This window comes from Mytilus galloprovincialis, chromosome 3, assembly GCF_965363235.1.
Source record: "Mytilus galloprovincialis chromosome 3, xbMytGall1.hap1.1, whole genome shotgun sequence".
Taxonomy (NCBI): Eukaryota; Metazoa; Mollusca; class Bivalvia; order Mytilida; family Mytilidae; genus Mytilus; species Mytilus galloprovincialis.
Window position 1 is genome coordinate 3,070,946 of NC_134840.1, and position 26,656 is coordinate 3,097,601.

Sequence of the window (26,656 nt, forward strand, 5' to 3'; positions counted from 1 at the left end):
GTATTTCCTGTCGATATGCACAACTACATAATATGTCCTTTTCATCTAAAAAGATTTCATGAAATTTTGTTGTGTGGTGTCAGAGGAGTTGCGATGACAAACTGTTGCAGTAGTTCAAAGGGGCGTAACTCCTAGAAAAAAAAATTGAATAGTAATTTCATGTCGATAAGCACAACTACGTAATATGACCTTTTCATCTAAAAAGGATTCATGAAATTTTGTTGTGTGGTTTCAGAGGAGTTGCAATGACAAACTGTTGCATTGAAGCAACTAAGTTCAAAGGGGCGTAACTCCTGGAAAAAAATTAATCATAATTTCCTGTCGATATGCACAACTACATAATATGTCCTTTTCATCTAAAAAGGTTTCGGGAAATTCTGAAGTGTGGTTTGAGAGGAGTTGCGATGACAAGAAACAGGACGGACGGGTCAAAAACATTCGTTGCGTGGGGTATAATTATCTTGGTCATATCTCTAAAGATTTGCATAATTGTAGTATAATAAACAAAACTGCTGTAAAGATGGATAATGAGAATAGCCTATTGCAACAGTTTTTCTAAGTTAAAAAAAAACTCATAATGTAGAAAAACTAAAATAATCAAGTACTAGTATGCAGCAATTCTTTTCAGTTGTACTGATGAAATTAGTTACAAAATACTTGACGAACAAACGTACTGACGGACGTTCAGGGTTTTTTCAATATGAAGCTAGATTTGATGGAATGTGAAATAAATATTTGACGAATGAATAAACAGACGGACGGACGGACGGAACTAAAGGTAATTTCAATGATTTTATTAGGTCAGATTTTTATGAGAAAACTGAGACGAAAATATTTGTTTTCATTCAACATTTGGAAGTATCAGCAAATAAGAAGTAGGTGTCCCATGGATCGAAACAGCGCGCACACATTACGACTCATCACTGTCATACTCCTTACCAAATCAATCTGTTCGTTAGGATAATTTGATTGTTTTCAAGGAGGAGATGGACACTTGAATATTAGCACATGTCGAACGACTGACGCTAGACGTTAAACATTTCTTAGGGAGCAAGGTGAATTTTATATTCCTTCCAATTTAAGATTGTTCATAGCCTTTACTGATTACACTTTCATATGAAGGTGGTGGTGCAGATATATCTGAACTTATTGGAGGAGCTGATGGTTCACTATGAGTAGTCTGACGAACGCCTGTATATGGATTATATGTGACTCGACTGGCATCTCCAGAATGCTGCATAAGATTTCTTCGATCTGTAAAAAAAAAATATCATTTAAAACATATATAATACTTCAATGTTCCGTAAAATTGTTCTTTTTCAAACACTTATAACAATTAGGATGGTTTGTCAAATGTCTAATTGTGAATTAGAATGACATCAACTTACTGATGACTCTAGAGGCCGGTTATTTGGATGAACAGCAAAAGATTAAATTAACGAAAAACAGATGATAAAAGAGGGACGAAAGATACCAGAGGGACAGTCAACTTTTTTTTAAAATAGACAATGGAATGTGGTCTGCAAAAGGTTTCATACAAATCTTTCAATTTGATGGTGCAAATGTTATATCATTAACTAGAGACTCTCTCTGTGTCGCTTACCTGTATCTACTGTGGTTTATCATTAACTAGAGACTCTCTCTGTGTCGCTTACCTGTATCTACTGTGGTTTATCATTAACTAGAGACTCTCTCTGTGTCGCTTACCTGTATCTACTGTGGTTTATCATTAACTTGAGGATCTCTCTGTGTCACTTATAATTACCTGTATCTACTGTGGTTTATCATTAACTAGAGACTCTCTCTGTGTCGCTTACCTGTATCTACTGTGGTTTATCATTAACTAGAGACTCTTTCAAGAGCCTGTGTCGCTTACCTGTATCTACTGTGGTTGTGTAAATCATGTAAAATTCAAATCATAATGAATAGACGCAACGTTCGATATAGCTACTACCACGAAAAACAGCGCAAAGTAAATATTTGACAGGAATATTTTCTTAAAATCCTAAAATAAACATGCCCTATAATGTTTGAAAATAAATATTTTATCTCAAATTTTCAAATTATGATAGAAAAAGAAAAAAAATAATGTATATAAGACATAGAAAAAAACGTTTTTTTTTATCTAACCGTTATCCCATGTAACTAACTCGAAACATTAAACTCAAAAATTCTTTGTCTAAATTTTGCATAACTATTTTGAAAGATATACGTTGAAATGAAATGAAATGAAACTTTGAAGCTTTGGAAGCTTGGAATGTTTCACTTGAAAAATTAAAATTTTTACAAATATTTTACTTAATTGAAAGCATGAGAGCAAGCTCCAAAAAGAACCCTAAATTTATCAAATAAATTGAGCTACACAATTTAAACCAACAGGGTTGAATTGTATTGCGGAAGTGTCAAAAGTAAAATTTAGCTGCCTTCACAAAACTTTTAAGGCCAAATTACAGAGTTTTTTTCGTAAAGGTTGTCATGAAAGGTGAATGGGGGTTTGAATACTATACCAAAAAGTAAAATCACAAAAATACTGAACTCCGGGGAAAATTCAAAACGGAAAGTCCCTAATCAAATGGCAAGATCAAATGATAAAACACATCAACGGTCATATTCCTGACTTGGTACAGGCATTTTCAAATGTAGAACATGGTGGATTAAACCTGGTTTTATATCACTAAACCTCTCACGTGTATGACAGTCGCATCAAATTCCATTATATTTACAACGATGCGTGAACAAAACAGACATAATAGGTGAAATAGTCACATATGGGTAAAGCAGTCATCACATTGTCACAATCTCAAAACAAACAAATATTTAAAAAAAAAGCACAAAAAGCATCTATCAAATTTAAAAAACATAAAAAGTGTTGATGGCCGTACCTTGACCTATAATGGTTGGCTTTTATGTGTTGTTACTTTGACGGAGAGTTGTCTCATTGGCACACAGCTTCCTATATATCCATTTAAAAGTTGAAATTGGAACACCTAAGTGTTTAAAGATTACAGGTTATCTATACAACAAGAATAAAAAGAGGAACGAAAGATACCAGAGGAATATTTCCCAAACACCAAAAAATAACTGACAGTAAAATCTAATATCCTTTGTTGATTATAAAATCATATTTGATTGGAATCGCACGGCACTTATACCTTTATGTAATACTTTTTATTTAACTTACAAAGAAAACAGAAAAAATAGCTAGTGCACGTTTTCTCTACAACGTCATTTTTCATTTACACTACATGAAAGCAATATCTGACGTTTAGTCTTAAATATACCCTAATACTGATAACATAGAAAACTAAAGAATAAAAACACGAACCCCACCAAAAACTAGGGGTGATATCAGATGCTCCGGAAGGGTAAGCAGATAATGTGTTCAGCGTCGTCCGTTAACATTATTTGACGCCGCCGCAAGCGTAATATGCCGTAAACAGCATGACCTGCATTCACGGGTTCCTACCTCCGCTTACTGGAAATGTCCTGCATTCAACAAAACAGAATGTATTACAATAAAGGGGCGAAAGATACCAGAGGGATAGTCAAACTTATAGATTGAGAATGAACTGACAACGCCAATGGCTAAAAAAAAGACAAACAGACAAATAATAGTAAACAAGATACAACATAGAAAACGAAAGACTAATAAAGTACGAACACCACCCAAAACTGGGGGTGATCTCCGGAAGGGTAAGCATATCCTGCTCCACATGTGGCACCCGTCGAGTTACTTATCTTAGTACAAATTACAAAGAATGCACACCTTTAAGACCATCAAAATAAAAGTAAGAAAACTTAAGTATCATAAAATTAAAACTGAGAAAGGAAAAGGGGAATGTGCCAAAGAGACAACAATCCGAACATAGAAAAAAACAACAGCAGAAGGTCACCAACAGGTCTTCAATGTAGCGAGAAATTCCCGCACCCGGAGACGTCCTTCAGCTGGCCCCTAAACAAATATATACTAGTGCAGTGATAATGAACGCCATACTAATTTCCAAATTGTACACAAGAAACTAAAATTAAAATAATACAAGACTAACAAAGGCCAGAGGCTCCTGACTTGGGACAGGCGCAAAAATGCGGCGCGGTTAAACATGTTTGTGAGATCTCAACCCTCCCCCTATACCTCTAGCCAATGTAGAAAAGTAAACGCATAACAATACGCACATTAAAATTCAGTTCAAGAGAAGTCCGAGTCTGATGTCAGAAGATGTAACCAAAGAAAATAAACAAAATGACAATAATACATAAATAACAACAGACTACTAACAGTTAACTGACATGCCAGCTCCAGACTTCAATTAAACTGACTGAAAGATTATGATTTCATCATATGAACATCAGGCACAATCCTTCTCGTTAGGGGTTTAGTATCATACCATCATAACATATATGAGAAGAACATAACCCGTGTCATGCCAACAACTGGTTTTTGAATAAATGTGTTTAGTTCCGATGCAAAGACCCTATAAGTGAATCAATATTAACGCCAACATATGCAATCTGTAATGACCTGACAACAGTATCGTAACTATATCCCTTCTTAATAAGTCTATTCAAAGGTTTTGTTAGTTTTTGAGGTGAATACTGACACCTTTGTGCTTTATAAAGAATATTTCCATAAAAAATTGGATGTGAAGTAACTATTTCTACTTTACATATTACTATTGTTACCTGAGTCTTGGTGGTGCCATTGTTGATTTCCACAGAACTGAGGCATTGTAGTGACATCATTATTGTCTTGTTGTCTGGTTCCCTGTATGATAGATTCTGATGCAGCTTTACGCTTGATTACAATGATACATACAACACATATCGGTACCAGACAAACAATGAATATACATCCGACAACACCAGCTATCATTTTACCTATATAAAAATGTAAAACCATTAGTATACAAAACATATACAAAGTAATAAAAAAAAAGGAATATACTGCCTTCAACACAAGCTATCATACAACCTATACAAAAATGTAAAACCATTACAGTCCAGTCAATCTAGCATACATTTGACCCTCACCTTGAAGTAATTGCAACAGAAGATTTTGAAGTTTTAATCTTTAACAGTATACCCCAAATATATACAGAAAAAAGTCCCATAAAATCTAACTTGAGGAATACTTAAAAAATATTATTTCATGATTTCTATGGAGATTTGCATTGAAATGGGAGAAAACTCTGCAAAAAAAGGCAGAAATATCAATAAAAATTGATGCAAAATTATAACGTTACCGCTTCTATTCAACATAATGTATTGATTCTTGATATTTAAGCCGTCTTTAGAGTATAACAAAGACAACTAAAGTTCTTTTAAAGGGGCACTAGCTGTCAAATTCATGGTCACCGATTTGACTCAATGTCTCATATTTGATTTATAACAAAGTAAAACATTTATCTAAACTATCAAAAGTCTAAAATAAACAGTTTACAGAGCATGGGGTAGATAATATATAGGTTCGTTTCGTGTGCATTTTAGTCCAGACGCCTTTTAATTGCCTATCGATTTGACCTCATATGACCATATAAGCGATGTAAACATAAATAAATATATGAATAGATTAAACCAACACGTGCAATTGGATTTTTATAGATCTGTTTGATTTTATTTTATAGATTAAAAATAGATGTTTCTCATTGTTTTTAACCGTATAAGAATGATTTTATGTGCATCGAATTAGTAATCAAATGATTTACCGTAGTTTCACTTTCATTGTTGACATTTTTTTTCTTTAAATAACCAGTACACGTGCGTTGTCAATCTCTAGCTAGGGGTTAAATTGAAGTTCACATGAATACGGATTTAAAGAGGTCGACTCATCCACTTGCAAGTGAATTACTAATTATCAATGTTTCTTAGCATAATTCCACAAAATTGAACCTTTTTGGCTGCAAAAAGCGAATTGTTATTTTACTATTTCACTTTCATTATTGATTGAACAGAAAAAAAAATCAAATTTTATATTTTTTATATATCTCGTAGCTAGTGCCCCTTTAATATCTTTTTCGCGCTACAACTGAGATTTCATAATTCATAAGTTGACCATTTATTAGATTTTTCAGCATGTCAAGGTAAAGAATCTCAAACTCAATAAAACTAATTAAAGTCATATGAAACGAGTGAGTGATGAAAAAAAATGTTTATCCAATTCTTGAACCAATGCATGTATATATCATAAACTTAGTCCTCTGTGAACGATTTTCTCATTTTTTACGCAAATATAACGTATAATCGTCAATTATTTTTTTTTTCTGTCCGTTATGATTTAACAAACATGGCAGCTCATTAAATGCCGTGTTTTGAAGCCAAGTTCACCGATTGTCACCTTATAGTAAACAAATAACAAAAAGCATGAGTATTGAGCACGTGTTTAACATGTACAATCAGAGAATTGTTTATTTTAATGACAGATCCATGCGTATTGCGACCACCAGATTTTTACGAGGAGGGTTACGCTCAGGTCACTATGCATAGTGACCTGAGCGTAACCCTCCTCGGAAAATATGTCGGCGAATTGCTTCCTGGAAGGAAGGAAGCAATTAAAAATAAGTAAACTTCTTCTAAATGTGGACAAATTAAAGAATTTTCCTCAGAAAAAAGTATATGTACATACGTTGTATAAAGAAATCTATCCATTTAGTTATAAATAAATTTGGTGTATTTACTGTTTTCTGATTGGTTAAAATTATTAGTTTTATTTTCAATGTTGTCAATTTTGATGGCGACACGCCCACTCTGGCGTTGTGTATTCATACGCCAACATGTGTGTACGTTGTTATTGTTAAATTTAAATAATATAAAACGTTCTTTAAGCCTTATTTTTTATTCAAATTTATTTATAATGAATGGCAATAATTTATTTTGATTTTATTGAACCATAAAACTAATTTTTGACTCTTCACATTTTACATAATCCGCTTCGCGGATTATTCAATGTGAAGAGTCAAAAATTAGTTTTATGGTTCAATAAATTCAAAATAGATAATAGCCATTCATTAAATAAAAAAACATATGCATATTTTTTTTTTAATTTGAGGTTTCTTATGACTTTAAGCAAAATATTTTTCTTTTTGTGGTTTAAAATTACTTTAAACAAGTTAGATGCTAAGCAAATAAAATTTACAGATATAAACAATACCAAATATTCACATTAATTTTTCTAAATGGTCACAAAGCCATAAATTTGCAATTTCATTAATGAAAAATGTACTAAAAAAATAAAAATACCCATAACACTTCGGTCTTGTACATTTCATGAGCAGGAGATTATATAATATAGTCAAATTCGAACATATAACCCCATCACAGTATCATATTTTACATGAATTTGAAGAAAATCAACAAAAAAATGACAAAAAAGACTCATTTTTGCGGAGTTATCTCCCTTTTCGATGTTAATTTTCAAAAGAAATTAAAAATGCAAAATTTGAGTTTTCCTCAAGTTTATGGGACTTTTTTCTGTGTATATTTGAGACTTAATGCTATAGATTAGAACTAAAACATTTTCTGTTGCAATTAGTTTGAGGTTCAAACTTAGTTTGACTGGACTATTAGTATACAAAACATATACAAAGTAATAAAAAAGGAATATTCTACCTTTAACTCCAGCTATTACTCTACTACAATTAATAAATAACATGTTACACCAGCAATCCTTATACTAAACCATAAGTATGCTACCTATACACCACCAATTACAATACATAAATTAGGCCGTTAGTTTTCTCGTTTGAATTGTTTCACATTCTCATTTCGGGGCCTTTTATAGCTGACTATGTGGTATGGGCTTTGCTCATTGTTGACGGCATTATGGTGACCTATAGTTGTTAATTTCTGTGTCGTGTTGGTCTCTTGTGGAGAGTTGTCTCATTGACAATCGTACAACATCTTTTTTTCTATAAACTGTAATATACGACCAAACCAATCCCTCCACTAAACATTAGTAAACAACCTAAAACAGCAACTATTACTCCACTAAACAGTCATGACAGTAATGCACAAACTACAACACAAGATGTCCCTCCAATGAACAATGAGTACAAAGCCAATAACACATGCTATTATTCCACTGAATAGTCATGACAGTAATGCACAAACTACAACACAAGATGTCCCTCCAATGAACAATGAGTACACAGCCAATAACACATGCTATTATTCCACTGAATAGTCATGACAGTAATGCACAAACTACAACACAAGATGTCCCTCCAATGAACAATGAGTACACAGCCAATAACACATGCTATTATTCCACTGAACAGTCATGACAGTAATGCACAAACTACAACACAAGATGTCCCTCCAATGAACAATGAGAACAAAGCCAATAACACCAGCTATTATTCCACTGAATAGTCATGACAGTAATGCACAAACTACAACACAAGATGTCCCTCAAATGAACAATGAGTACAAAGCCAATAACACCAGCTATTATTCCACTGAAGAGTCATGACAGTAATGCACAAACTACAACACAAGATGTCCCTCCAATGAACAATGAGTACAAAGCCAATAACACATGCTATTATTCCACTGAACAGTCATGACAGTAATGCACAAACTACAACACAAGATGTCCCTCCAATGAACAATGAGTACAAAGCCAATAACACATGCTATTATTCCACTGAACAGTCATGACAGTAATGCACAAACTACAACACAAGATGTCCCTCCAATGAACAATGAGTACACAGCCAATAACACATGCTATTATTCCACTGAACAGTCATGACAGTAATGCACAAACTACAACACAAGATGTCCCTCCAATGAACAATGAATACACAGCCAATAACACCAGCTATTATTCCACTGAACAGTAATGTAACAAGAGTGCACATGTTGAAATGTCTCGCCTTCTTTTCTAATCATTGATATTATGTTGGTAGTCCTAAATATAAAGCTTTATTACAACTGTCACATAAACTTAACCAAGAAAACTAAACATTGACCAACGAACCATGAAAATGAGATCAAGGTCAGATGAACAGGAAGACATGTACAGCTAACAATTCTTCCATACAACAATATAGTTGACCCATTGCTTATAGTTTAAGAAAAACAAAAACTTAACACTGAGCAATGAAACATGAAAATGAGGTCAAGGTCAAATAAAATCTGCGCCGTGACTGACATGTAGATCATAAAATATTTCAATACATCAAATATAGTTGACCTATTGCAATAAGTATTAGATAGAAAAAAAAGACCAAAACTCAAAAACTTAACTTTGACCACTGAACCATAAAAATGAGGTCAAGGTCAGATGACACCTGCCAGCTAGACATGTACACTTTTCAATCATTCCATACACCAAATATAGTATACCTGTTGTAAACAGTATAAGAACTAGAGGCTCTCAAGAGCCTGTATCGCTCACCTGATTCTACTTGGGTTTTTGAAATCATATGAAAAAATATAAAATTTGGCTAACAGTGACAACACAACCTCATTGATAAGGAAAGGAACATGTTTAATTTCATTCAAAAGTCCCCCACTGGCGGCCATCTTGGATGGCGGATCGGCTACAAAGTAACAACACTTGGTCAGCACCTCATAAGGAACATTCATGCCATGTTTGGTTTTATTCCATTCAGTGGTTCTCTAAAAGAAGTCATTTGTATGCATTTCCCATAGGGTCCTATGTTAAACTAAGTCCCCTGCTGGCGGCCATCTTGGATGATGGATCTGCTACAAAGTAACAACACTTGGTCAGCACCTCATAAGGAACATTCATGCAATGTTTAGTTTTATTCCATTCAGTGGTTCTCTAAAAGAAGTCATTTGTATGCATTTCCAATAGGGTCCTATGTTAAACTAAGTCCCTGCTGGTGGCCATCTTGGATAATGGATCGGCTACAAAGTAACAACACTTGGTCAGCACCACATTAGGAACATTCATGCCATGTTTGATTTCATTCCATTCAGTGGTTCTCTAAAAGAAGTCATTTGTATGCATTTCCCATAGGGTCCTATGTTAAACTAAGTCCCATGCTGGCGGCCATCTTGGATGATGGATGGGCTACAAAGAAACAACACATGGTCAGCACGGCATAAGAAACATTCATGTAATGTTTGGTTTCATTCCATTCAGTTGTTCTCTAAAAGAAGTCATTTGTATGCATTTCCCATAGGGTCCTATGTTAAACTAAGTCCCCCGCTGGCTTCCATCTTGGATAATGGATCGGCTACAAAGTAACAACACTTGGTCAGCACCATATTAGGAACATTCATGCCATGTTTGATTTCATTCCATTCAGTGGTTCTCTAAAAGAAGTCATTTGTATGCATTTCCCATAGGGTCCTATGTTAAACTAAGTCCCCCGCTGGCGGCCATCTTGGATGATGGATTGGCTACAAAGTAACAACACTTGGTCAGCACTCCATAAGGAACATTCATGCTATGTTTGGTTTCATTCCATTTAGTGGTTCTCTAGAAGAAGTCATTTGTATGCATTTCCCATAGGGTCCTATGTTAAACTAAGTCCCCCGCTGGCGGCCATCTTGGATGATGGATCGGCTACAAAGTAACAACACTTGGTCAGCACTCCATAAGGAACATTCATGCTATGTTTGGTTTCATTCCATTTAGTGATTCTCTAGAAGAGGTCATTTGTATGCATTTCCCATAGGGTCCTATGTTAAACTAAGTCCCCCGCTGGCGGCCATCTTGGATGATGGATCGGCTACAAAGTAACAACACTTGGTCAGCACCCCATAAGGAACATTCATGCTATGTTTGGTTTTATTCCATTCAGTGGTTCTCTAAAAGAAGTCATTTGTATGCATTTCCCATAGGGTCCTATGTTAAACTAAGTCCCCCGCTGGCGGCCATCTTGGATGATGGATCGGCAACAAAGTAACAACACTTGGTCAGCACCTCATAAGAAACATTCATGCCATGTTTGGTTTCATTCAATTCAGTGGTTCTCTAAAAGAAGTCATTTGTATGCATTTCCCATAGGGTCCTATGTTAAACTAAGTCCCCTGCTGGCGGCCATCTTGGATGAAGGATCGGCTACAAAGTAACAACACTTGGTCAGCACCCCATAAGGAACATTCATGCTATGTTTGGTTTTATTCCATTCAGTGGTTCTCTAAAAGAAGTCATTTGTATGCATTTCCCATGGGGTCCTATGTTAAACTAAGTCCCCGGCTAGCAGCCATCTTGGATGATGGATCGGCAACAAAGTAACAACACTTGGTCAGTACCTCATAAGGAACATTCATGCCATGTTTGGTTTCATTCCATTCAGTGGTTCTCTAAAAGAAGTCATTTGTATGCATTTCCCATAGGGTCCTATGTTAAACTAAGTCCCCCGCTGGCGGCCATCTTGGATGATGGATCGGCTACAAAGTAACAACACTTGGTCAGCACCTCATAAGGAACATTCATGCCATGTTTGGTTCCATTCCATTCAGTGGTTCTCTAGAAGAAGTTCAAAATGTAAATTGTTAACGACGACGACGACGGACGACGACGACGACGGACGACGACGACGACGACGGACGACGACGACGGACGACGGACGCCAAGTGGTGAGAAAAGCTCACTTGGCCCTTCGGGCCAGGTGAGCTAAAAACAGACCAAAACACAAAAACTTAACTATAACCACTGAACCACGAAAAAGAGGTCAAGGTCAGATGACATCTGCCAGTTTGACATGCACACCTTACAGTCCTTCCATACACCGAATATACTAGACCTACTGCTTATAGTATCTGAGATATAGACTTGACCACCAAAACTTAACCTTGTTCACTGATCCATGAAATGAGGTCGAGGTCAAGTGAAAACTGTCAGACGGACACGAGGACCTTGCAAGGTACGCACATACCAAATATAGTTATCCTATTACTTATAACAAGAGAAAATGACAAAAAAATCTTAACTTTTTTTTCAAGTAGTCACTGAGCAAAAAAATGAGGTCAAGGACATTGGACATATGACTGACGGAAACTTCGTAACATGAGGCAACCATATACAAAGTATGAAGCATCCAGGTCTTCCACCTTCTTAAATATCAAGCTTTTAAGAAGCTAGCTAACTACAACACAAAATAAAACACATAAAATTAGTAAACAACCTAGAACAGAAACTATCACTCCACTTAACAGTAAAGTACAAACTACAACACAAGATCTCACTCCAAATCAAAAATGAGTACACAACCAATAACACCAGGGGTTGAAATCATAAAACTTTGCTCAGTGCTCGGAGCACAAAATTCCTGCTCGAAACATGAAATCCAGTATTTTGATTGGTTGATTTTGGAGTTTGAGTACAAAAAACAGACTCGAAAGTTTTATGACTTCAAAGCCAGCTATTATTCTACTGAACAGTAATGTAAAAACTACAACACAAAATATCACTCCACTAAACAATTTATATACAACCTAAAACAGCAACTATCACTCCACTAAACAGTAATGTACAAACTAACACAAGATGTCACTCCAATGAACAATGAGTACACAACCAATGACACAAGATATCACTCCTCTGAACAATGAATATTGAAACATTAACACAAGATATCACTCCAAATAACAATAAATATTGAACCACTACCATGAGGCGTCAATCCATTGCACTCACATACAACACTAGCAATCGCTTCACTTCAAAAATCTACGGACTATCTAATAAATCAGGAAATTTATACAGCTCCTTTTGTGCTAAATAAAGGCAACAGTAGTATACCGATGTTCAAACTCGGACTCTAACGATGTACTGGCCGTGTAACAAAGATTTGTGAAATATATGGACTACCTATTGAATCAGACGAATTCCACAACTCCTTCATGTCTTTACCTTTTAACAAACGTTTATATAATTGATTTTGAATATCTGCTAAATCAGACAGTTTACACTCTTTCTCGTGTTGACCACACACCACAATTATGTCCTGACCTTGTTGAGGTGTTATACCACCAAATAATGGTACTTCACAGCCGGTTGTATTCGAAAATAGGTCGAAACAAGAATGTGTCCATAGTACACGAATGCCCCACTCGCACTATCATTTTCTATGTTCAGTGGACCGTGAAATTGGGGTCAAAACTTTAATTTGGAATTAAACTTAGCAAGATCATATCATAGGGAACATGTGTACTAAGTTTCAAGTTGATGTAACTTTAACTTCATCAAAAACTACCTTGACCAAAAACTTTAACCTGAACTTCGCACTATCATTTTCTATGTTCAGTGGACCATGAAATTGGGGTCAAAACTATAACTTGGCATTAAAATTAAAAAGATCATATCATGGGGAACAAGTTAACTAATTTTCAAGTTGGTTGGACTTCAACTTCTTCAAAAACTACCTTGACCGAAAACTTTAACCTGAGCGGACGGACGAACGGAGGCACAGACCAGAAAACATAATGCCCCTCTGCTATCGTAGGTGGGGCATAAAAAATATACCATTGAACTTGACAGTTGTAGGCAGTTAATCCTACATCTTATTGCAGTAAAACATTTCGATTTCATAAACATATGTCTTGTGTATTTCAAAGCACAATCATTTTTTTATTTAGGGTTTCTATAGAATATTTTGTAAACTTAAGGTTACACGGTTACTAAAGCTTGTACACAGGTTAAATAAGGGGAGAAATTTGATTGGTTAACTTCCAATGATGGTTATTTTCTTATATGCAATGAAATGTTATGTGAACTTTTTTCTTTAGTATTGGACAGGATAAAACTTTACTCAGGCCAAGAATTTCTTCATTTGAAACAAGGATTAATTCTGTTTCACCAGCAAATGTTTTATAAAATATATTGACTACCTACCATTAGATGAATTGTCATCTCCGTATTTTGATAATAGATTTGCTGTCACTGTTATTCTAAGGTTAGAATTAGAGCGTCTAATATTAAAATATTCCGGCTCTAGACTCATAAAAACTAAATCTTCATTACAGTATTTAATTGGTAAGGAGGAATAACAGTTGTAAATCTGCAAAAAAAAAGAAATAAAACAATTTACCTTATTTAAATATTCCAGTTATTGCATGAGACAAAAATATACATATAAGTTTTTAACTAAGATCTTCAATGCCTTATAACTATTTCAGGTGCACAGGTTTGTGTAAACCTAGAGATTTATCATGTTAAGTGGTGAAAAAACGGTTAAATATGTCGATTCCTTCCGATGAACCTTCATAAGTGTTATGTTGACTTTTTTATCCGTTTATCAGTAAAATTCTGAAAATACATCAAATAAAACTTATTTCTTAGGTTTTTGTTCTAGGTTATGACAATATTTCTGTCCACGTTTCTTAGAATTTCTAAGGTCAAAGTTGAATGAACTTGTCTCTCTGTACTACGTACGTATTTTCTTGTATGGTACATTGTTGCTCATTGTTATTTTCTAACGGTACAGAAATCTATAATACTACTGAGATAACGAGGTCCGATTTGTCAGCCGTCATGGGGTAAAAACGACAAATCAAAGAATTCAACTTTATATATAGCTAATATAGGACAATGGTGTTGATTAAAAATTACACCACTCCAGACCCTTTTGTTTCCCACATAGTTAATATTGCCAAAAATAAACAAGTTCCGGGTCGAATCCGATACCGATACCAATAGTATATTCAGTTTATAACCTTATCTGTACGTTCCGCATTTGACAGGCGCACCACCAAACGAAGTACTCAGGATTTAGCTATATACACGGGTTAAAATCACAGGGTTGACACTACTAAATTCAATCATTGTCACATCGTTCCCGATTGTAGTATTTAAATCAGTATGACTTTCTATGACAATACGAATACTAAAAATCTATTTGTTGGCCGGAATGACGTTAAACAGCGAATCAAAGAACTCAACTTTATTTATAACTCATATACGACAATACTGTTGATTAAAAAAATCCAGGTCCTTTTGTTTTCCAAATAATTTATATAACTAATAATTGATAAGTGCCAGGTCGACGGGTTCAACCAGAAAGATTTTGAAAGCAGAGAAAACTGTGCATCTTATAATCGGCATGACTATATCAGATGACAATACTAATACTAAAATAAGGCTTACACATAGTTATATACTTTAATTCAGTCACAGACCCGCGATATCACGGGTGTGTTCTAGTAGTTATATATTCCTCTCAATCTCAGCTGTAGGTTTCTTTTTTTGAAGGTTACACTATTGTGCGTATGTCTATTGGAATAAACAGTATTTCCAGTTGTCTTATTGTGTCTTCTCTAATGGTAACTTGGTTACCCTGAGAATAGCCGTCAGTGAATGTCACAACTGCTGAGTATCTGCTCTCTATAGTAGGTCTTTTAAAACCTCTTTGCATTCGACAGTTTGGTCTGCTGTTCTGCTTTTTGAACTACCATGTCGACTTGGTGATCCCATCTGATCTGATCCCGCTTTATATGTGAATTCTGGTTCTATAAGTTTTATATTCATCTTTGTAGCTTTGATCATGTCTATGGATCGGTTGATAGCCTTACCAGATTGTGACTCTTGTTGTTCATACGTGTCATGTCGTTGTTGGTTAAATACTGTTTCAATTGGTTGTCTTTGAATTGGTTCTGCTATGTTCTTAGATTGAACACGTACTGCTATTTCTTTTATTATACGTTGGATGGGTTGAATATCGGCTTCGACTTCCATGGCTTCTCTACCTGATATCCCTGCTAATCTAAGGCATAGTGACAGGCCTTTTCTTTGTACAGCTTGGTTTTTATATTGTCTGCAGATGTTATTTACCAGACTGGAAATGTATACACCATAATTGTCATGCTTTGTTGTCAATTTAAAGTAGTTTTGCTCATGATATTCTTCCAATGCTCTTTAGTTTTTACATCTCTTATTACGTCTATTGCATTATTTACTCTTTTCTGCATTTGGCTGATGTGAATGTTAACTTTTTAAACAAATTTACTAATGTTTAAATAGTATACCCACATAAACCCAAGACTGCATCTAACACAGAAACAGAGAAACAGTTATTTTTTGTAAGAACTATCATCGGTATGAACCACCTAAGTGATATCAACACATGTCAAAACACAGCCGATGAGAAACGCCCTCCAATAGTTGTAATAAGTCCTGTTGCTCTCCTTCCAATGTCAGAAAAACCGCGAACGGTTCCTCCCTGTGTGACCATATCGATACAGAAAGTTTCCCATTTGTTTGTTTTTTTCTATTAACTGACGCATAAATCAAATATTTTCTAATGTGAGTCTATTTAAGAAAATTCAAAAAAAATCCCGAATATTTCTATACTCACCTTTTCATTCATCTTAACTCCCCAATAGAACTTGAGTTTAAAATCTGGACATTCCAAATTAAACTGAGTGACCTTTGCACATAACTCATAACTGTCTGAACTGGTAATTCTAAACTTCAAACTACAAAATCGTGGATATTCCTCTCCATTCCAGACTACATTATAGATATCATCTGAATTGTACAGGTCAAGTCTGTATACTTCACAATCCTCTTTCTTGAATCCAACTAAATATAATAGTAATTTCTATCTAATTAACGAGCTACTATCAAGACTAAACATAAGGTGATGATTTTGTATCATAGAATCAATAGTTTACATTGGTTACAGTTCGGTAGAAGCATTATTTGTATATACTATAATAAAGTTATAAAAGATTAAGATGTTTCGAGGGTAATAAAATACTAAACTTGGTCTCAGTTCAAATGTGAAGGGGAGTTCCAAAGAAAACTATTATACTATTAACGAGGTATTTTGGTAGAACAGCCCTCCTTAAAGAATGGTACAACTACCATTGGAGTAAAATCAGGAGTTATTATTTTCTGATGGCCGATTGTCATAAGTCTACGGATACATAATACCAAGATACGGTACGTTGATATTCGAGATCGGTATATCTTATATAAAAGTTATTATTACTTATGTGTAATAAGAAACAGGTTGGTGTCTGTTAGAAATGCGGACTTGTGCGTTTACAAGCTGAACCGTATTGTTGTACCGTATAAGACAAGTGTGGGTCCTAGTGTTAACTTGTAAAGTACAATTGTAACAAGAGAACGAGTGACGTATTTGACAAGTTCGTAAACTTGTAGGGTACATAATTGTACCAGGAAGACAAGTTTGTTCCTGACCCAGGATAAAATCGTAATAGTACAAATGTGTACTAGTTGTATTTTTTTTAAGTAGAATAGTGATAGAAAGTTTATTAGAGAACACACAGAGCAGTTGTACATATTTTGGTTCATTGACGTTAATTTATGCATAAAGATTATTTGTTATATATCATGACGTAAATAAGACATTTTGGAACCAGTATCAAACTTGTAACGGAATCATTCTCAAATAAAAGTATATCTTATTAATGAGCAACTATCAAGACAAAATTATGATGGCTGCTTTGTGATTTATGAAATACTTGTTACAATCAGTTTCTCAAATAAGAGGCCAAATCTTTACTTAAATGATAACAGAAGCAACCACCAAATATTGTTAAACTGACAAAATGATAACAGACAATAACAATCAAAACCAAGGAGTAAACAAAGACTCAAAAAATCAAAGGACATTTTTATGTCTACCTGTGTGAATTTCAAACGCGCAATTTTACACCAGTAATGAAAACCTTCTATCATTTATGGGTAGACTTTACATAGATAAATTCAGCCGTATTTGACGTGAAACTGTACTTATGTGTCCCGTCATGCTTTGAACCACACCATTATTTTATTTATTATTTTTACTGTAAGTCTGTTTTTTGTTATATCTACTTTACGTGAGTCTGCATTTATGTATGCCGTCATACGACAAAATTATTTTTATGTCTACCTGTGCGAATTTCAAACGCGCAATTTTACACCAGTAATGAAAACCTTCTGGGTAGACTTTACATAGATAAATTCAGCCGTATAAGAAAAGCAAAATGAGAATGTTAAATTTGATGTATGCCTTTTTGTGCTACTTTGTTACATTTGTTGTTTATGTAGTGATATTAAGATGATAACACAATATTGACTGTTGTACCCCTATTTTTGACATTTTTACTCTTTGAGTATGTTTGTTTTGTTCATGCACCGTTGACAATGTAATGGAATTTGATGCGACTGTCATACAAGTGAGAGGTTTAGCTAGCTATAAAACCAGGTTCAATCCACCATTTTCTACATTAGAAAATGCCTGTACCAAGTCAGGAATATGACAGTTGTTATCCATTCGTTTGATGTGTTTGGACTTTTGATTTTGCCTTTTGATTTTTGATTTTCCTTTTTGAATTTTCCTCGGAGTTCAGTATTTTTGTGTTTTTACTTTTTACATCAACAGTTATAAATAATAAATAAGAAACAACACGAACTCCACTAAAAACCGGGAGTGAAATTAGGTGCCCCGGAAAGGTAAGCATTTCCTACACCGTATACGGCACCCGTCGTGTTATGTCTTTGTTAAGTTCGGGAATGATGGAAGTTAACATATAACAAATGAAAATACATTTCTAAAACTACTCTTGTATTCAAAGAACTAGAGTTCAATTCTGTATTGAATTTTTTTTTAATGCCAAATATCTACCTAAAATTATCTCTAAGTTGAATCATCAGAATACCACAACCCATACAAGACTGGATCAAACAATGTAAATAATAACCATACATCTGAACTTATTAATAGTATGTAATTTTAGTAGAGAAAAAGGAAATTAACTGTCACAGTTTACCTCTTAAATTAATAATCAAATGTTAATACATACAAGTGAAATAAAAAAAAAACATACCTGTTTTGTTAAAAGCTGAGATTAATGGACACGCAAGCAAAGCACTCAATAAAAACAATAGTTCACACATTGTCGCTGTTCTTTAAAACAAACCTAAAATCAAAATCGAAGTGCTTGTGAGAATTAAAGGGTAAAGATTGTTTAATTTTTGTAATATATATATATATATGTCAGGAGCAAGTTGTTCAGTGGTTGTCGTTTGTAGATGTGGTGCAAAAGTGTTCTCGTTATTCTATAGATTACACCGTTAGTTTTTCCTGTTTGAATTTTTTACACTAGTCATTTTAGTGCCCTGTATAGCTTGCCCTTCGGTGTGAGTCCATCCTTAATTGCTGTGTCATTTTGGTCTCATTAACAATAAATTTTAAAAAATATTTTACCATTTTTCTTTTTTTTTTGTGCTTCTTGGTCCAGCACCAACATTATAATATTAAAAGATATATACACTTTATATTCTTTTATATAGATATCAATGAAAAAGCAAATGTTTGTTAAACGTTCAGTGGCAAATATTACTCGTATGTTCAGGACGAGACCAATTTAACAATTGATACAATTGATACAATAGGTAGGTCCGGTAACAGAAACGATATAGGGAAAAAAAGATCGAGGAAATTTGGACTGCCACTCGACAATGAGATAATGTTGGATAGGGACAGAAATTTGACATTGCAACATGCCACCGACACCATGTCCTCTCAATGAGTTGTTGCAGATGTTAACAATTCTTAACGTGCCGAGAGCATATCACTCTCTAACTACAAGAGGCATTAGATTGCACGTTCCCTCTCTGACAGCTGGCGTAAATCATATATCCGCACAGCCAAACGGATGAAAAACTTTGGCAAGAGACTGCAGTCCGTCGGGGAAAGACCAAAGTGGCCCTATTTTATTTCGACTTGGAACCGGGTTGGTTTAGGGCGGGGACGTTCTTGAGATGATATGATTACAGCCATAATTTTTCTCCTTGACATCATTTACGTATGTTTTGGCAATAAGGTTTGCCGACAGATTGTACTTTGTAGGTATTCCTATTTAGTGAACCAAGTGTGTCCTTTTGATAGCAGACGTGTAGTTGAACGTCCATTGTAACTGAACTACTACACATTTTTGTTTAGAAGCAAGTCTCTGTGTACGTGATTATCCCGCTGTGTTGAAGACTACGTAGCTGATATCAATATCTATGTAACAACTAGTCTTTAGCTACACGTTCAATGCCGCTACGATGTTGAACGCAAACCTGCTCTATCATCGTGTTGTTGTCTCATTCCCCATTACCATTCTTAATTTTATTATACCTGTACTGTTTTGAAACTTTGGCTAGCTTTTACAAAATAAATATCAAATTAAAATGTGCATGCTGAATGCATTTGTACTATTTTTCTCATTAAACTAAATTTTATTACCATATTGCATTTGTACTATTTCTAATTTTGTAATAATTTGATTAAGATATATTTTCAAAGACAGTATTTCACAGTATAATATTGTCATGAACACAACTTCACAGTAAAATATTGTCATGAACACAACTGCACAGTAAAATATTGTCATGGACACAATTTCACAGTAAAATATTGTCATGGACAGAAATCCACAGTAATGTATTGTGCAGAAGGACAACGTTTAGTATGAAATTTTGGTAGAAATTTTTCTGGTTTTTTTTTTTAGGTGGTGTTCTTATGGCATCATCTTTTGTATATAACCCAACTCATTCATTATCAGTGGCGGATCTAGAACTTTTCCTAAGGGGTGGCCCGCTGACTGACCTAAGGGGGGGGCCGCTCCAGTCATGCTTCAATGATTCGCTATATAATCAACCAAATTTTTCACGAAAGCCCCCCCCCCCCCCCCCCCTTGGATCCGCCTATGATAATGTCAATGTCTTAAGTGATGTTTTGGATTTCAGTGAGTGTAATCTATGTATCTCTGGTAAATTCATTAAAATTATTTAAGTGAGGAATTTCGGTACCACAAATTACTTAAAACCTTTAATAAGTTCTTATGATCCATAGATACACAGATTTGGTTTGCAAGCAGTTTGGCTGTACCTGTGAAAACTTTTTTTCAAACGAAACAGCACATCCTCAATTTTAAAGTTGCTTACAGAGCCCGGAAATTTGTAACTTATTAATCCTTTAAGGTAGATACATGGTATACCGCCATCTTGGATTGTACAATCACAGTAAAAAATCGGTCTAGTTATTTGCCTAAATCTGCAAATTTGGAGACAGATTTGCAATTTAAAGGTTAGACTGTTTAATGATATAAAGAAAACTTGGTAATTTATTGTATAACTCAAAATAGTTAAACAAATATCTTTTTTTTTTGCTTTTAGAATTATTTTTTTCAAATGGACCATTTAAGGGAAGATAACTCTTTTAGTAAAAATTTATACTGGACTGATAGGGAAATTTTTTCTTTTTACTTGTAGCAAGAAAACTAGTTCGGTGACACCATCTTTTTTTTTTATTTTCTTAAAATATATTACAAAAACTATATTTTCACAATTTATTTAAAAATTCTATCTCATAGATTTTTTTTTATGCACACAAATGTGTTTTTCCATGAACAATCTAACCAAATTTAGGCAATTTTCAACGACTCATAGCAAAAAAAATAGCACGGTGACCCATACTTTTTGTTATATTTTTGAAAAGAGCATAGTAAAATCTTCATTTTGGCTAATTATAAGAAAATTCTGTCTCAAAAAATATTTACTTATGATCTACCTTAAATGAAACAACGGTGACCTTTAGTTGTTAACTTCTGCGTCATTTGGTCTCTTGTGGGGAGTTGTCTCATTGGGAATCATACCACATCTTCTTTGTATATTTATTCTTATAGGTTACCAATTTAACACTGTAATTAGATCGTTGAACATTGTTTTTATTGGTATAAATATTGACTTTATCAGTAAATTAAAATCATATAAATAATTTTGTTCTACACATATGCACTTTAACGGTACTCACAATCTGTCGATACCATTATTTTGGCATTGCACATGGTCGTGTTTTTCTCAGACTGCTAATGACGTCTTTAAACTAATTTCTTTGGATGTTGCATGTGAAGTGATTGCTATTTTAGTGTAAGATACATGATTTTCTTAATTAGTTTTATTGGATTTGAACTAGCTGTCAGTGACTGTGAGTACTCTCAGATCTATAATTTGTATCCTTTTAGTTGTGAGGAATGACAAAATACCATACCACATCAGGTCTGTGTTTATGTTTGATGTTTTTCTGGTTTGTATCGATCTGGTGAGTTTAGCCTTATTCAACTGATTTTTATAGTTTGTTCTTTTAAAAGTTGTGCTGTTACACCACTACCCACAGTTATGAGGATTTAGCAATCACAAACATGTTTAATCCCACCATATTCTGTATGTGCTTGTCCCAAGTCAGGAGTCATTTGTTTTATTATAAATTAGGCTGTAAGTTTTGTCAATTGAATTGTTTCATATTTTTGGCCTTTTACACCCAAATATACCACATGGGCTTTTCTCGTTGTTGGAGGCTGAATGGTTTGCTTTAGTGGCTAAAATCCAATTTTTTCTCACTAAATAGTAGATAGTTGTGTCATTGGCAATCGTACCTGTCATCTCCTCATTCTTTATACTATAAGAAAGACTATTTAAAATACCATGTCAGCAACGATCAAATGAATAATTTTTCTATTATGGCAGTAATTTTATATATTTGCCAGAGTATTGGTTGTTGGTTAATTGTTTGTTGCCTAACGTCCAGTGGCAAATATTTCATGCATGTTCCGGCAGGACGATAGGATTTGCATCAGACTTGTGAGGTGTCTGGTCAGTGGGGTCTCGGACTAATGGGGCATCAGACCGGGAACGTATATATAAGATATACTAGTTCTGTTCTCCGGTCGGACAAAGTAGGTGTCGGAATATCGAGTCAGCCGCCCCATTTAAATACATCTACAGCGATAATCGGTTGTATAATGACAAGTCCAAATGGTTATGACGTTTAGTACTGCTTACTAGTATTTTGTGTTGGCAGATGCATCACCAACAAACATAAATGAGTCATAAATAACCTATCTACACGTCATAACTTAATATTTTATACCAATATTGTAATGACTGGTGTCTTGAAATAAACACAAAGAAAACACAAATTATAATCTTTAATAAAAATGGGAGACTACTGTCAGATGAATTTAATATAGGTGCAAACAGAATAGAGTGTGTGAAATTCTATAAATACTTAGGATTAGTTCTTACTAATACTGGAAAATTTAATGCAGCTAAAAAAAACTATATGATAAAGGACTAAAGGCTTCTTTTAAATTTTACAAAAACATTAAGTCATGTTCTCCATCTATTAAGACTTTACTTCATATATTTGATCACATCATCAAACCAATAGCTTTATATGGCTGTGGGTATGTTAAATTTGACTCCAAAAAGAAGAGCCATGCATCTTTTGGAAATCTTCAAAGATTGGGAACCTGATAAATTAAATCTTAAATTTTGCAAGTATGTTCTTGGTGTCTCTGAAAATTGCGCAAATATTGGAGATATATCAGAGCTAGGTAGATTTCCTTTATATATTAACATAGTAATTCAAATGTTTATGTATTGGCACCGACTTGAAAACTCGCCCACTGATCTCTTAAATGATGCTTATATTGAAAGCTTCTCTGATAAAGCTGTGGCTAATCAATCGTGGTATGCAAACATAAAGTTTTTTAGTGAAAAACTTGGTTTAAATTTAGCACTATGTAAAAAACTCAGTAAAAATAAATTCAAAATTTTACTTAGAAAATGTATCAAAACTGATTTTTTAACATATTGGAGCCATCATAAAGACTTAATAAAAAAAGATGATCACAGTAAATTGAGCAACTAGTTTAAATTTAAACATAATTTCACTTTTGAAGATTATTTCAATATTAAGAACAGAGATAAGAGAGTTATACTAACTAGATTTAGAATAAGCAATCATTGTCTCTGCATAGAGACAGGCTGTTACGAACGAAAAATTGATGAACATGGAAAAAATATTACACTGCCAAGATCAGAGAGAACATGCCAGTTTTGTTCAATGAACTCGGTTGAAGACGAAGAACATTTTTTTATTTAAATGTACCCTTTATAATAATTAGGAAAGAAAAACCTTTCTGGATGAACTCTTTACAAAATACCCATATTTATCCCAAATATCCGATAGTAATCTGCTTATTTGGTTCATGTCAAAGTCAAACGATAGCCTACATTTTAACTCTAAATTATGTGAATTGCTATCCTCATTTTACACATTGAGAAACTAATTATTTGCTTAACTGAATCTTATAAAACTTATTTATAGTCTTCACCAGTTCATTGTCACATTCAAGTATAGTATACTTGAATTATTTTTTCTTTTTCTTTTCTGGGCAGTAAGAGTTATCCTCCGTTCCACATATACAATATAAGCAACTGACTCTCCTCATAAAAAAAAATAAAAATACATTTGTGTCTGTATTTTTATCTGTTACAGTATTTTATTTTTTCATTTACATGTTGTACTGTTAAATCAATCATCCTTAATCAGACTGATAGTTGTATGTGTGAGTGTATGCGAGTGGGAGAGAAAGGCTTTTTATTTTTACTTTATGTGATTACATGCTTGTTATGAGCCCTATGATTAGGAAATAAAATATCTTTATCTTTATCTTTATCTTACAACTGGTTATAATTGTCTATTTTCATACATGATATGACCAGCTAAAGGAACCCCTAGTGGTATGTTTTATAGTCCAGTGGATTTACTTACCGTTAACAAGTTAATTTGGAACTAGACATGTACCCGTTCAGCATTATAAGTTCATCAGGAACACAGAATATTTTGTAGTAATCAAATTATTCACTCTACCTGACCTGGCTCAAGTTATTTTTAGATATTTTTAAAAGTGAAAGTTGATATGTGATTAATAGAAGAACCGCCGACGGATCAGATAAGTAAGTGTTTTGTGGACTGTCGCAGAGCAAGTAACACTATGAGTAACACCAGAGACACATAATAATGTATTATATGTCTCTGGTAACATGCAGCAAAATATTCATTTACTATGATGCCATCATTTGTAATTTTGTTTATAATATGCATTTAATCAAATTGTTTATTATATTGCTATTAAGAACAAGGAGGAGGGGGGGGGGGGGGGGGGGCAGTTATAACATGCTGCTATAAACGTTATACTTGGCTGCTTAAGAGCAACAAAACACGTCTATTTCCATAGCACGTTTAATTTATTTCCAAGAAACAGATAAAATCACATGACAAGTATGCATCATTATACAAAGGGACACAGATATAAAAAAGAAGATGTGGTATGATTGCCAATGAGACAACTATCCACAAAAGACCAAAATGACACAGACATTAACAACTATAGGTCACCGTACGGCCTTCAACAATGAACAAAGCCCATACCGCATAGTCAGCTATAAAAGACCCCGATAAGACAATGTAAAACAATGCAAACGAGAAAACTAACGGCCTTATTTATGTAAAAATATGAACGAAAAGCAAATATGTAACACAGAAACAAACGACAACCACTCAATTACAGGCTCCTGACTTGGGACAGGCACATACATGAATAATGTGGCGGGGTTAAACATGTTAGCGGGATCCCAACCCTCCCCCTAACCTGGGACAGTGGTATAACAGTACAACATAAAAACGAACTATAAAAATCAGTTGAAAAAGGTTTAACTCATCAGATGGACAAAAAAATACAAGTGGACGTGGCCCGGTACTTCTACATCCCGACACAAAAAGACACAATGAACAGATCTGAGAGTACTCGCAGTTATCTGACAGCTAGTTCAAAGCCACTAACAACTAATAAAAAAATCATGCATCTAAGACTAAACTATCAATCCGTACACATCCAACATCCAATGGATTTAATGTAAAGACGTTATAAACCGCCAGAGAAAAACATGACCTTGTGCAATGCCAAGTTACAGGTATCGACAGATTGTAGATCAATGAATATGTATATATGCATATAACATACTAGTAATATTAAGTTAGCTTTTAATTTACTGATAACAAAATCAATATTTATACCAATAAAAACAATATTCAATGATCTTATTACAGTGTTGAATAGGTAACCTTTTAGAATAAGTTTATTTAAAGGAGCGACAAGTTTACATGGATCATTTCTAAATTTCCGGGCACGATTAACAACATTTCCATACAATGATACATATACATGTACATAACAATACAACATTATATATGATAATATTTTTTATTTTATTTTTTTGTGCCTCCCCATGCTGCTAACGTTATACTTGGCTGCTTAAGAGCAACAAAACACATCTATTTCCATAGCACGTTTAATTTATTTCCAAGAGACAGATAACATCACATGACAAGTATGCATCATTATACAAAGGGACACAGCTCTCATGTCTTTAACATAAAACACATCCGATCATACAATGATACATATACATGTACATAGCAATACAACATAATATTTTTTATTTTATTTTTTTGTAAATATTAAAAGAGAAATATTTTTATTTTCAATCCATACATAAAAATGCTATTTTCAAAATTAAAAAAAAACAGAAATATTACACCAATAGCCATTTTTTTTCTCAAGTATATAGTTATAGAAACTGAATATCCTTTTGTATACAAATAAACTATATTTTGACCAATAATGGTTTACTTTTAATTTTTCTCGGCTGGTAATCTTAACGTGCAGAACAATTGGTTCTGCAATGAAAACCGTGAGAGGATTTTCCGGTTATGCTTGAGTCATGTGAGTGGAATAATTGTCACCGCTTCGAAGATATAGATATAGGAAGATGTGGTGTGAGTGCCAATGAGACAACTCTCCATCCAAATACCAATTTATAAAAGTAAACCATTAT

At 34.0% G+C, this 26,656-nt stretch overlaps 1 protein-coding gene across 1 annotated transcript; it reads right to left on the reverse strand.

Moving 5' to 3' along the window:
• Positions 1 to 779: 779 nt before the first annotated feature.
• Positions 780 to 24,668, reverse strand: LOC143066953 (uncharacterized). The gene is made up of 6 exons (XM_076239824.1): positions 24,531 to 24,668; positions 18,751 to 18,843; positions 16,269 to 16,495; positions 13,811 to 13,976; positions 4,681 to 4,875; positions 780 to 1,254 (listed from the first exon to the last, which is right to left on the reverse strand). The coding sequence occupies exons 2-6, from the start codon at positions 18,818 to 18,820 to the stop codon at positions 1,079 to 1,081; spliced, it is 834 nt and encodes a 277-aa protein (XP_076095939.1). The 5' UTR covers positions 18,821 to 18,843; positions 24,531 to 24,668; the 3' UTR covers positions 780 to 1,078.
• Positions 24,669 to 26,656: the final 1,988 nt, after the last annotated feature.